Source organism: Mytilus trossulus, chromosome 6 (assembly GCF_036588685.1).
Source record: "Mytilus trossulus isolate FHL-02 chromosome 6, PNRI_Mtr1.1.1.hap1, whole genome shotgun sequence".
Taxonomy (NCBI): Eukaryota; Metazoa; Mollusca; class Bivalvia; order Mytilida; family Mytilidae; genus Mytilus; species Mytilus trossulus.
The window spans coordinates 55880980-55893848 of record NC_086378.1 but is presented as its reverse complement, the minus strand read 5'-3'; the positions used below and the strand labels follow the sequence as shown (position 1 = coordinate 55893848).

Genomic DNA, 12869 nt, shown 5'->3' with positions numbered 1-12869 from the left:
TGCATGGTAGTGTTACCTGTCTCAAACTATAAAGTCTCCTTTTCTGCTGTCAGTAGTATATAAACATATAAGGATTATTTCTTAGATACAAATTATAAATCCATGTGATTTTTACATAATATGAAGAGTGGAAACAATATTTTAGAAACTGTCTTTGGTAATGTTTTTCTGCCATTATAACATAATTATTCATAAAGAAAAAATTCTAACAACTCTTATTGAATAAGGTAAAAAAACAACCTATGACAGTTTAAATATGTGAGTATCATATACCTTATACACATGTATCTCTATAAAATTACATTTTTTTAAAATCAATTAGAATGAAATTCAAAACAGTGTGGCTCACTATGCACTTTTAAAAGACTCTTAAACTATGGGGTCACCAAAGGTTCTCAACACCTAAATAAAGTAATTCTAAAAATTAATCAGAAATAACATGATGTTTTGATTTATATTAATTATATAAATCAAAACAAAAAGATTATTCCTGATTAATTTTTCGAAATATTTTATAATTAAAAGCGTTTAGAAACCTTTGGTGACCCCACAGTTTAAATGTCTATAGTAGGTACGTCGTGAACAGTGGTTGTTACAGACAAATGTTCACGTAAATTGTCCCAGTCAATGGATGAATTTAATCTGTCAATCAATAGCCACACTGTTTTGAATTTCATTCTATCGCATATTTTCTAACTAAGAGGAAAACTGTTTTTAATTCAGGTATCAGGTTTTGGGAATTTATTTAAAGTTATCTATATATACATAATTATTTACTTTAATCTAATAAAAAGTGAAAATCATAATATCTAACTACAAATAATAAGTCTACAGATTGAATTTTGTTTCCCATATATAAATACAACATATAATAAAACTAAAATCTTAGAAACAGGGAACATGAATCTTGTATCCTTTCTAAAATATGACTGTATACATATTCTTGAAATAGATGTACATTGGAAATCATACAAAATATCCTTACTGTAATTTTCTGTGAGCAATGCATAATTTAAAAAATCAAAAATTCATATTTTCTAAGGGTTGTTTAATATTTTGCAGTGGTGTCATGTCAGAGCTTTGTTTGGACTTGTTTGTTTGATTTTGGCCTTGAATGTTTGTCCCTAATAATAATATTATTAACTTTGTATTTGCATTCAGGTATCTCAAATCAAATTTATTCGTACATAGTGTGTTAATTTACGTTTTTTGAGAAGTTAAGCCTACCAATTGATATTTTATCGTGTGTTTTTCTATGTTATGATGTTATACTATTGTTTCAGAAAAAAGGGAGAAGGTTTGGTACCATTAAAAAGTTTAATACTGCTGCAAATGATTGCATCTGTCCTAAGTCAGGAATTACTGATGAACAGTAGTTGTCGTTTGTTTATGTAATTTTATACGTGTTTCTTGTTTCTATTTTTTTTTTTTATAGATTAGACCTTTGGTTTTTCTGTTTGTTGTTACTAGTAATTTTAGGGCCCTTTATAGCTTGTTGTTTGGGGTGAGCCAAGGCTTCGTGTTGAAGGCGGTACATTAACCTTTAATGGCTTACTTTTATAAATTGTTATTTGGATGGAGAGTGGTCTCATTGGCACTCATACCACATCTTCCTATACCTATATCTTGTTGCTTCAGAAGAAACTGGATTTACAATAATCACATGATCACTAAAGCATTTTTTGATGTTATTGTCATGCTTAAAAGTGTTAGCAGTGAGAGTGTACAAATATATATTTTTTCACAGTTTTACACAATGATTTGCTTTCAATAACACTACAAAAGGATGAACTTATCACTAATATCCTGTGCATTCTATACAATCATGATTTTTTTATTTATTTTTGTTGAATTTTATTTACTGGAGAAAAAAGTTATTTGAATATTTTTTTCTCCTTTAAATTTCCAGTTCAACTTTCCATAGTTACATACAAATTCATTCACCTTAAAATTCTTAGACCAAAAAATTTAACTTTATCAATTTACTTTAGGTATATACACAATCCGAAGAAATCAAATTTCAAGATGAAATGCAAGCAGATATCTGAGAGCCCGTTCTCATAGGAATGACAGTATGTTCTCAATTTTACTCATACATTTGTAAATCCATCATTCTGTTAAGGCCAAATCCAAGAATATCCTACCTTCTCATTGAACTGACAGCCTTGCCACAGCAGTCATGTAAACAAAGCATAAAGAAAACATCATTCTTTTAACAAGCCAAAATCTAAGAGCCTATCCTCACTAGGCTGGCAATCCTACCAAAGCACGCATGAACTCAAAGCATTAAGAAAACCTCATTTTATCAATAAGCCAAAATCTGAGAGCCTGTTTTCATAGCAATAGTTTCTGAATATATTACAGTCATAAAAACAAACAATTTTGAAGTGTAACATACTGTTTTTCACAATTTTTACATATATCTACTGTAGTTTTATGGGGACTTAATAAAGGTTTTTAATGACAAAACTTGAAAATAAATTTGAAGAAATATAATAGGAGAGCTGACAAGATATTGGAGATTAAACAATATACCATAGGGTCACTTTACTGATGACAAAAACTCATTCAAACTGAAAACTTAAAAGTAATAATGTATCCTTCTTCTATTGATACAAAATAAACAATACAGTGCAAAGATTTGAAAGTAAAAACAGCGGGAGCTAAATGTATGTGTTGACTATACTTACAAACATAGATTTTTCTGATTTAGAATACTGAAGTTTCCTTGTAATACTCTGAAAACATTCTTTCAAAATTCAACTTCTTTTCCAAAAACTTTATAACAATGAAATTTACAAAAAAAAATAACAAAAAAAATGTATTATTTCTTTAATTTCTACCATTCTGATTCATATTGACATCATTATATCTCTGCAGCTGACAGAGTATTCATCAGTAACCTAATCAGACATAACTTAGTGCTATATGGGTTCAATAAATAAGCATATAGGTCATATCAGAGATATACATCTATCTATATGTGCTCAGAATATAAGTTTTTATGATTTCAAGTGGAAAAAAAACAACAAAGTTTTAAGATTGATTGATTGTTGGTTAAATGTCACTTATAGCAATCTTGTGCTGGCTATTTCATGGTGGCCAGATTCTATAAGTTGAGGAAGCCAGAGTGCGTAAAGATTACCTTGACCGTCTATATGAAAACTGGCAATCCTTGTCAATAAAGATTGAAGTCCAACACAAGTTGTCACAAGTGGGGTTTAAATTCACAACCTCAATGTTGACAGGCTAGTGATGGCTGTGGAAAAAGTTGTTCTGGACCATGCAGTCACAAAGATGCCATAAATTTATAAGAAATTATCAGTCAAAATTGTTAATTCTATTTTTCCTCAAGCATAATATAATATAGGTGTGTATAAAACCTAATCTGATTTTTGATGCTCATTAGTAGTGAGAAGAAAATTACCTCTTGTCCTGCATCTATGGTGTGTGACTTGTACAGCATGTGTGATCCATTGCCTGTTATACCATCACCTCTACTAGAAATGGAAATTTCAAATGTTACTTCAGCATCATATAAAGGCAGGATAAAACTCATTTAAATTACTAAAAAGCCTATAATTTATATTATGTATACTTGATACAATTGATCCTCATATTTGTGAGAAAAAGAAAAAAACAAGAATGTGTCCATAGTACACGGATGCCCCACTTGCACTATCATTTTACATGTTCACTGGACCGTGAAATTGGGATCAATACTTTAATTTGGCATTAAAAATAGATCGATCATATCATAGTTAACATGTGTACTAAGTTTCAAATTGATTGGACTTCAACTTCATCAAAAACTACCTTGACCAAAAACTTTAACCTGAGCTTCACACTATCTTTTTCTTTTTTCAGTGGACCATGAAATTGGGGTCAATAATTTAATTTGACATTAAAATTAGAAAGATCATATCATAGGGAACATGTGTACTAAGTTTCAAATTGATTGGACTTCAACTTCATCAAAAACTACCTCGACCAAAAACTTTAACCTGATGCGGGACGAACGGATGAACGGACGGAGGCACAGACCAGAAAACATAATGCTCCTCTACTATCGTAGGTGGGGCATCAAAATGGCAAGATTGTAAATTGAGGAATTCCCAAACTATTTGCTGAGGCATGTCTGAGTCAGAGATGACAAAAGATTTGATCAGAGGTGTCTGATATTAAATTTATAAAAAAGCACTGATAGGATCTCTGAACTTCGCAGAAGTCTCCATGCTAGGTCTTCTCTCTGTCTTGTTTAGCTACCAGGGAGAAGTCACTTTTCCCTAAAAAATTTTAGTGTTGTGACCCCTGCATGTTATCAACTATATGTATAATAAGTCCCCAATGAGAATCTTCATGTCTTTATATTAAAAAATAAATTAAAAGTTACCCATCAGCCTCTGTTTCTGTATTTTGATACTTTTCAATAAACCCAGCACCTGCAGGACCAAATGTATAAAGCCAGTGGTTTTTCAACAAATACTTCAAAATCAGTTCATATGCAAACAGTCTCCCTTCTCTACTTTCCCAAGCTTGTAACAAGGGTAAACCTAAAACAAACAATCAAATACATGAATACTTAGAAAACATGCTTTCCTGACAAACTGCCCATGACTTTTTTTTTATAGAAATAAACTTTAAACACATGTACAATGTATTCTTATTATTTCATCTCCTATCTTCTCTGCCATTTAGAAATTAATTATATAAGGGTTGAAAAATATCAACAAAATATAGAAAATATCAGTCATAGTCACACTTTCCTAATATTTTATATAAATTAAGTAAGACATTTTTTACAATACAATTTCTTTTGCATATCACATCATAAGGTCACTAAGTTTATAGGCATTGCATTCCTTTGTTTGTGTATTTGGTTTTTTATGTCGTTTATGCTTGCAAATTAACGCTCTTAACTTGTGATAACTTATTTTAAGTACACAGAGAGAGACAGAAATGGACAAAAAGACTTAAGTTAAGCTAGCAGTGAACTCACCTTTTGCAGAGTTTACAGAAGGTATCGTTGATCCCTGAGATAACATACTATGGTGGTGGTCATGTGGTATTGTCAGGTGGGTTATGTCTGGTTCCCAGTCCTTAATCAAACACTGTAGAACCAGTTTAACTAATACAACACAATGACTGCTCTTTGCAACTACAAAAAAATGTTTTAGAACGATTATTTACATGTAAACAGTAATGAATTTATCAATAAAATTGGTAGTCTATTCACTATGCAGTCAAGTTACTTCATGAAGTAGAAACTAATACGTTCACAAATCATGTTTGACTCGAGGGGATGGATGTGGTTTCATCCTAATCTCCTGAGTAAACAAATACCAAATCCCAATAATAGTGTGTCCATACCTGCCTCACAAATTAATAGATCCTGATTTCCCAACAATTAAACTAGTTACCGTGGATTCATTAATATTCATTGAATACCAGTTTGTTCTTCCTTCTTTTTTATATGTTGTGGATTTCGTTGGCACAGTCAGAGGAACCACAAATTTAAATGTTCAATGAATTACAAATTTTCTAAAGGAATTTATGCAGACTTTGGCAAAAACACAACCTCTAATGTCCACGAAAATGCAAGTTTACCTTAATCCACAAAAATTGGTACCCACGAAAACAAATGAATCCACAGTATTCCCGAATTCCAGTAAATAAAACAGCTCAATCCTGAATCCAGAAAAATCCCCCCCTCATGCTTTGATTTGTTTAGGCAGTGGCTGATCCAGGGAGTTTCAGGGGGTGATCGATCTTTTTGAATGGGGAAATATGGTTGAATTTGGCTAGATCTGTCCCTGGTAGGTTGTGACACTTACCAAGATATTTGAATATATTACTGGCTGCCTGCCTGACTGTGGAGGCCTGATGAGATAGATATAAGAGAAATGTTGATACATATTGAGGCCATCTTGGTAACAGTACTTTCAATGGCAAAACCTGCAAGAAGAAAAATAAACAGAGGTGAAGCAAGGTCTAAGAAAACATTTCAGCAGTTATAAAATATACAAATTTTGGACAATTTCTGGTCTGATATGAAAATATCAGGCATTACATATAAACTACATTTATGTCTAAAAGACGGATAAATTTTAGTGCCCTTTGACATGAAAGTATGTTCTTGGTATTCAAAGAAAGAGGTTTTAACTGCTGTTTCAAATAATAAAAGCAGAAATGGTTAATCTATGGTTTTGTATGGGATTCCTAAATTCACTCACTAAAATAGCTTACCATTAATAACACAACATCAAGAAGAATCAGTAATTCTTTCAAGCCTTTTTTCAAGGACTTTCTTTCACTATAGATCTAAATTCACAATCAGTACTAACAAACTGAAATGTAAGTACCCTCTATACATACCATTAGTATTAACAAACTGACATTTCAGTGCATGTGTACTGTCTGTATTGTAAATTCAAAAATTATTGCGATGTTTTTATTATTGTCAAAAAAATTTAGTGGGTTAAAATCCCAATAATTTAAACTCTCATTTTGAATTTTTTTATATAAATTAAAAGGATTTTTCACAATATTGCATAAAAATTAAAATCAAATTATCATCCAAAATGACAAAATTGTTGTAACAAATGCACGCATAATTTCTGAATTTTACAGTATTTACTTTCAGTATAAACAAACTGACAATTACTATAAAAAAGATGTGGTATGGGGCCAATGAGACCACTATCCACAAAAGAAAAAAATGACACAGACATTAACAACTATCACCGTACGGGCTTCAACAATGAGTAAAGCCCATACCCCATAGTCAGCTATAAAAGGCCCCGATAAGACAATGTAAAACAATTCAAACGAGAAAACTAACTGTAAGTTGATATGTACTCTCTATACTTACTTTGAGTATAAACAAACTGACATTTAAGAAACCTTCTGCTGCATAGTCATCCAACAATTCTATTGGTAACATCTGAAAATATATATCAGATATCTGCAAGGTCTCGTATATTTTTCATCAGTTAGACTAAATAACAACCTTTGTGAATCAAAAACATAAATCAAAATATTTGTCAACAGAAAAAGTAAATGAAAACAAAACTTTTATGGAATTATTAATAGTTATTTAGACACATCTTTTTTTCTTAAATAAGAGGGCTTTTTGATTCAATCATACTACAATATTTAATGCAATTAATATTTTCACTAATATGAGTTAAAAGTACATTCAAAATAGGCTTTAACTTTTTTCTCTTTTATCTAGTCAATTATAACTTGTCCCAACCAGTTGTTTATTTTTTCATAATCAGCATGTTATTTGATTGTTCTCTTCTCATCATAGTTGACCTTTAACTATGACCTCACATTATTCTGAACACAAGTTTAATAATAACTTAAAACCAGAGATAACAATAGTTATCAAGAAAAATATTTTTTTCAAATAATGAATAACCTTTGGGTGGTATGATCTGACAATAAAGTTACTTACAACTGTATGTACTTCGTCTGAAACAAAGACATCATTTCTCAGTAGAGTCAGTACTTGTTCAAATGTAGACAATGCTACCTGCAATTATAACCAAACTTTTGAAAATTTTCAACAGTATATAAAAACAAAGACTAGTTTGAAAATTATATGCATGCAAAGTAGAATTACATGTCATGGCAGCCAGGTTTTATTGGTGGAAGAAGACAAGAGTTCTCAAGGGTATCACTGACGTCTCCTGGAAAAATAGTAATCCTAATCAATTAAGGGGGCTCCTGGGTATAAATCTTTTTTTTTCGAATATAGGATTTCACTATATTTTTTTATAAATGAACTTTATCATATACTTAAAAGATAAATGAAATAAAAAAATGGGGTCACCGTTCATTTAAGCTCACAATCTGCCTCCAGAAGAAGCATACATTTTTGTTAATGTCCTTTTTTTCTGTTGAACTAATAGGAAAAATAGAGGTAATATCGAAATAAAAAAATAACCTAATTACAGAAATTGCTTAAATTTTACAATTATTTAGTTTATATACAGCTTATTTGAAAACAATAATAAAAAATATAGGTCACAGATGAGCTAAAAAAGATATTTCGAATTTAATGCAAAAAAATGGCATTTTTGCACCAAAGGGAGATAATTTGGAGCTTTTTCAATGGTATAAACATTTTAAAAGTCATCTGGGGCCAAACCTAAAATCGATTATTTGGGTTGACTCTTGTACCATATCATAAAGTAATAACTCATAGTGTAATGAATAAAATTTGTAATGAAAAACATAAAGGTTTAATTTTTTGCTGAAATTTTTGTACCCACGAGCCACCTTAAGATTGAAGTCAAGTGCATCCGCAAGAGCAGGGTTCAAACTCACTGCCTCTGTGTTGACAGGCTAGTGATTACTGCAGATTAACTTTTAAACCGTTCAGTCACAAAGCAACCAAATTTTCAAAAAATTTTAAACTTTTGTTATGGTACCGGTATCTGTTTTTGATAAAAGTTGTTAAGAAAGGAGTAACAAGACTTTAAATATACCCGGCGTCCCTGACATATATACATACCTTCACATCAGCTGAGGAAATGTATCCTGAAATAGCTTTTGCTGCATTCTCTCTGATGGTAAGTTGTGGGTTAGATAGGAGTGTAAACACAACATCTATTATTTGACTAGATATATATTCTGGTGGTGGACATTTCTGAAAATAGAAAGATTTTTTTTACCCTACTTGTTCTTTGAAAACTTTCAGTTGAAAAACAGTTAAAATCAATTCTGTCTTTTCTCTCCTGTAACTTTTTCCAATAACTTTTTTTTACTGGTTGATCTCTGCATGATAAGTATTGAAAATTTATTTTGCTTGTTTGTGCTTTGTTTTTTTGTTCGTTTGGCTTGAGAAATCTTATTTTTACCTTCATAACTATCTTTTTAATAATAAAATACATTTTAAATGCTTTTAGGATAGATTGAGCTATTTTCAATTATTTCGCAATAATTTTCCTTTAATGCAGTTTAATATCCATCTAACAAAAAGCTTATTTAAGATGACCCTGACCTTGTATTCCTCCTCCAATCCAAAGTTGACATCTGTTTTGTCTTGGTAGTGATGTACCATAGCATTTATACCTAAAAATAAAAGAAGCACAGTCTTTGAAACAGAAAGAAACAGTTTCTGCAAAAAAAAAGAAGTTGCCCACATTGTCTTGCTTATCATATCCTCATTTGTAATTAAAAGTATCATAAAAAAGAAATAGTTTTCTGACAGTTCAGTGGCGGATGCAGGAATTTTCGAAAGGGGGGGTGCTAGCCCAGGGCAAAGGGGGGGTGCAGGGGGGGGTGCAAACATATGTCCCGATTCAAATGCATTGATCGGCCAAAATAAAGGGGGGGTGCGGACCCCCGGAACCCCCCCTCTGGATCCGCCACTGCAGTTCTGAAAACAACTAGCACACTACAACTTGCTGCTGACTAAATATTTGTTATATTGAAAAATTCCAAGTATCAGCATCTAGCAATTATCAATTTATGTGCCTATCAGATGCAAAACAAGAATATGTCCATAGCACACGGATGCCCCACTCGCACTATCATTTTCTGTGTTCAGTGGACAGTGAAATTGGGGTAAAAACTTTAATTTGGAATTAAAATTAGAAAGATCATAACATAGTGAACATGTGTACGGAGTTTCAAGTTGATGTAACTTTAACTTCATCAAAAACTACCTTGACCAAAAACTTTAACCTGATCTTCGCACTATCATTTTCTATGTTCAGTGGACCATGAAATTGGGGTCAAAACTATAATTTGGCATTAAAATTAGAAAGATCATATCATGGGGAACATGTGTACTAAGTTTCAAGTTGATTGGACTTCAACTTCTTCAAAAAGTACCTTGACTAAAAACTTTAACCTGAAACGAATGGAGGCACAGACAGACGAACGAACGAACGGAGGCACAGACCAGAAAACATAATGCCCCTCTACTATCATAGGTGGGGCATAAAAAGTAATTACTCTGTAATTGTGCAGTATGGAGATATGAAAACCAGTAATTAATGCACACATTGGAATAAGTTAATCCTTTCCCAAAATATAAACATCCATTTTATAAAATAAATTTTACAAAGAAATTATTAAGTTTCCTTCAACAATTCATAGTTTTTGCTTCCTTGGTCATTCTTATCAGTTTTTTGGCAGTTCCATTTGTTTATGAACAATTTTCTGTAAAATATTTGTCCAATTTTACAGCAAGTAACAACAAGTGAAACTGCGAGCTACTGCTCACTGATGATACCCCCGCTGCAAGTGGATAGTATTAATAGTGTAAAAATATGCAAGTGTTCGGTAAACAGGAAGTTGTCGAGTGATGAATCTGAAAACGCATCACACAGTATAGGTGACTTATATAAATGTTGAAACCAAATTCCAGAAATCATTTTCTTGTAGTTCCTGAGAAAAATGTGACGAAAATTTTCAACTTGGCTATCATGTGTAAAATCATACAAGTGTTCGGTAAACAGGAAGTTGTCGAGTGATGAATCTGAAAACGCATCACACGGTATAGCTGACATATATAAATGTTGATACCAAATTACAGAAAGGGTGGATGTGTAGTTCATGAGAAAATTGTGACGAAAATTTTCAACTTGGCTATCATGTGTAAAAATCATACAAGTGTTTGGTAAACAGGAAGTTGTCGAGTGATGAATCTGAAAACACATCACACGGTATAGCTGACATATATAAATGTTGATACCAAATTACAGAAAGGGTGGATGTGTAGTTCCTGAGAAAAATGTGACGAAAATTTTCAACTTGGCTATCATGTGTAAAATCATACAAGTGTTCGGTAAACAGGAAGTTGTCGAGTGATGAATCTGAAAACGCATCACACTGTATAGCTGACATATATAAATGTTGATACTAAATTACAGAAAGGGTGGATGTGTAGTTCATGAGAAAAATGTGACGAAAATTTTCAACTTGGCTATCATGTGTAAAATCATACAAGTGTTCGGTAAACAGGAAGTTGTCAAGTGATGAATCTGAAAATGCATCACACGGTATGGCTGACATATATAAATGTTGATACAAATTACAGAAAGGGTGGATGTGTAGTTCCTGAGAAAAATGTGATGAAAGTTTCGTGGGACGGACTGACTGACTGACGGACGGACTGATGGACGGACGGACAGACAGAGGTAAAACAGTATACCCCCCTTTTTTAAAGCGGGGGTATAATGATACAACATACATCCTTACCCATGATTGCACCCTCTTTGGCCTGCCAGGAACTTTTGAGACACTTACAAATCTGAAAATATAACAAAAACATTTTTTTTCTTCATTTTTTTCCCCAACGTAACAATATCTTTATTGCATATTTGTTGTAACAAAAAATTTAGCACAGAGTAAATTCTGCTAATTACACAATTTTAAATGGACATAGACATAAAGTCAAAAACTTCAATTTCCATCAATGAATGATTTTTTTCTCATGGAATTAAAATAGTCTATCAAACTGTATCCAAGCACTAATTCAATATATAGCTACACAGCAATAGGGCTCTTCATGGTTAGTTCGGCCATATTGGATAGGGGGCAGATTTTCATAATGGAGGTGAAAATGGTGTGAAAAATGGGAACACATCATTAAAACAGAGCAGTTGCTTAGAAACATGCATAGGATTTTCCACACTTTCATACTATTTCTACCTCTTTCAAAAAAATCTGCTCCCTATCCAATATGGCCGAACTAACCATAGAGAGCCCTATTATTCATGTCCTATATACTGTAAATTCTGAAATTATTGCCTGCATTCACTATTGTGATTTTGTTATTTAAAGCTAAAATGTGATTTTGATTTTTTGGATATTGAGAGAAATCCTGTTCCTATACAAAAAAATAAAATGCTAGTTAAAATTATTGTGATTATAACCTTACTGTGACTAGCTGATTAAAGAGTTCTTCTTGGTACTGGAGTGGCAGGTATGGTGTAATGTGACCCAACTGTTTAGAACAAGAATTTCTGATAGCTGACCACACATCTGTTAATGACATCTGTATCAACACCTAAAAACAGAGACACAAATATCATTCTGTGAAATATACACGTGCAATCATTACTGAAAAATTCAAAATTTTAATATGAGTAATTTTAAAATAAAAATGGAATATTAAATTATTAGTTCTTTTCTTGATCCTTGACACTATGCAGGCGCAGTACAATATCATTTGTTCGAACAGAACACATTTAATAATTTCTTAAAGCATGTACCAACTGTGAGAGCTATTACCTTTCAAACATTATAGGTAATAAAAGTATACTGTAAATTCAGAAATTATTGCGTGCATTTATTTTTTCACATGATAAAAAAGATTGATATGATTTGAAATTTTAGTTCTCTTACCAGTATTGTGGCACAGGATAAACATGTTTTGAGATTCTCCCTGTTTTCTTTTAACCAATCCATGATGTGAACCACAGCTCTGTTTCTGACAACAGGCATGTTTGTTACTGCAATGAAAAACAAGGTGTAGATTGTTTTTTTAATCTATCATTTTGTAGATTTAATCAAAAGATATTCTGAATGTTTATGTTGAAAGTCACGTAGTCAGTATAAAACATTCACACGAGCCACACAAGTATTGTGATGTGTCAAAAAGTGTGTTTTGTTAATACATTATACAACCACACACAGAATGATGGTGGAAAGTTAAAAATTTAATACAAAAATTACAATGCAAGTTAAATTTATCAATTTAATTCTTTCTGAACCACATGTATAATTGAAAAGAAGAATGTGTTCATAGTACACGGATGCCCCACTCCCATTTCATTTTATATGTTTTGAAGTTGAGGTCAAAACTCTAATTTGACTTTGCAATTAAAAAGATCATATCATAGGGAACA

At 31.9% G+C, this 12869-nt stretch overlaps 1 protein-coding gene across 1 annotated transcript in view; it reads right to left on the bottom strand.

The window, feature by feature from the left end:
* Nucleotides 1-12869, bottom strand: part of LOC134721559 (uncharacterized) — a 37407-nt gene that overhangs the window by 17017 nt on the left and 7521 nt on the right. The window contains exons 4-15 of the mRNA XM_063584656.1: nucleotides 12367-12473; nucleotides 11900-12028; nucleotides 11218-11269; nucleotides 9011-9081; nucleotides 8522-8656; nucleotides 7460-7537; nucleotides 6872-6943; nucleotides 5835-5955; nucleotides 5000-5158; nucleotides 4394-4553; nucleotides 3428-3500; nucleotides 2691-2738 (exon numbers count right to left, since the gene is read on the bottom strand). Coding sequence (XP_063440726.1) covers nucleotides 2691-2738; nucleotides 3428-3500; nucleotides 4394-4553; nucleotides 5000-5158; nucleotides 5835-5955; nucleotides 6872-6943; nucleotides 7460-7537; nucleotides 8522-8656; nucleotides 9011-9081; nucleotides 11218-11269; nucleotides 11900-12028; nucleotides 12367-12473 — 1205 coding nt within the window. The remainder of the gene's footprint in view (nucleotides 1-2690; nucleotides 2739-3427; nucleotides 3501-4393; nucleotides 4554-4999; nucleotides 5159-5834; nucleotides 5956-6871; nucleotides 6944-7459; nucleotides 7538-8521; nucleotides 8657-9010; nucleotides 9082-11217; nucleotides 11270-11899; nucleotides 12029-12366; nucleotides 12474-12869) is intronic.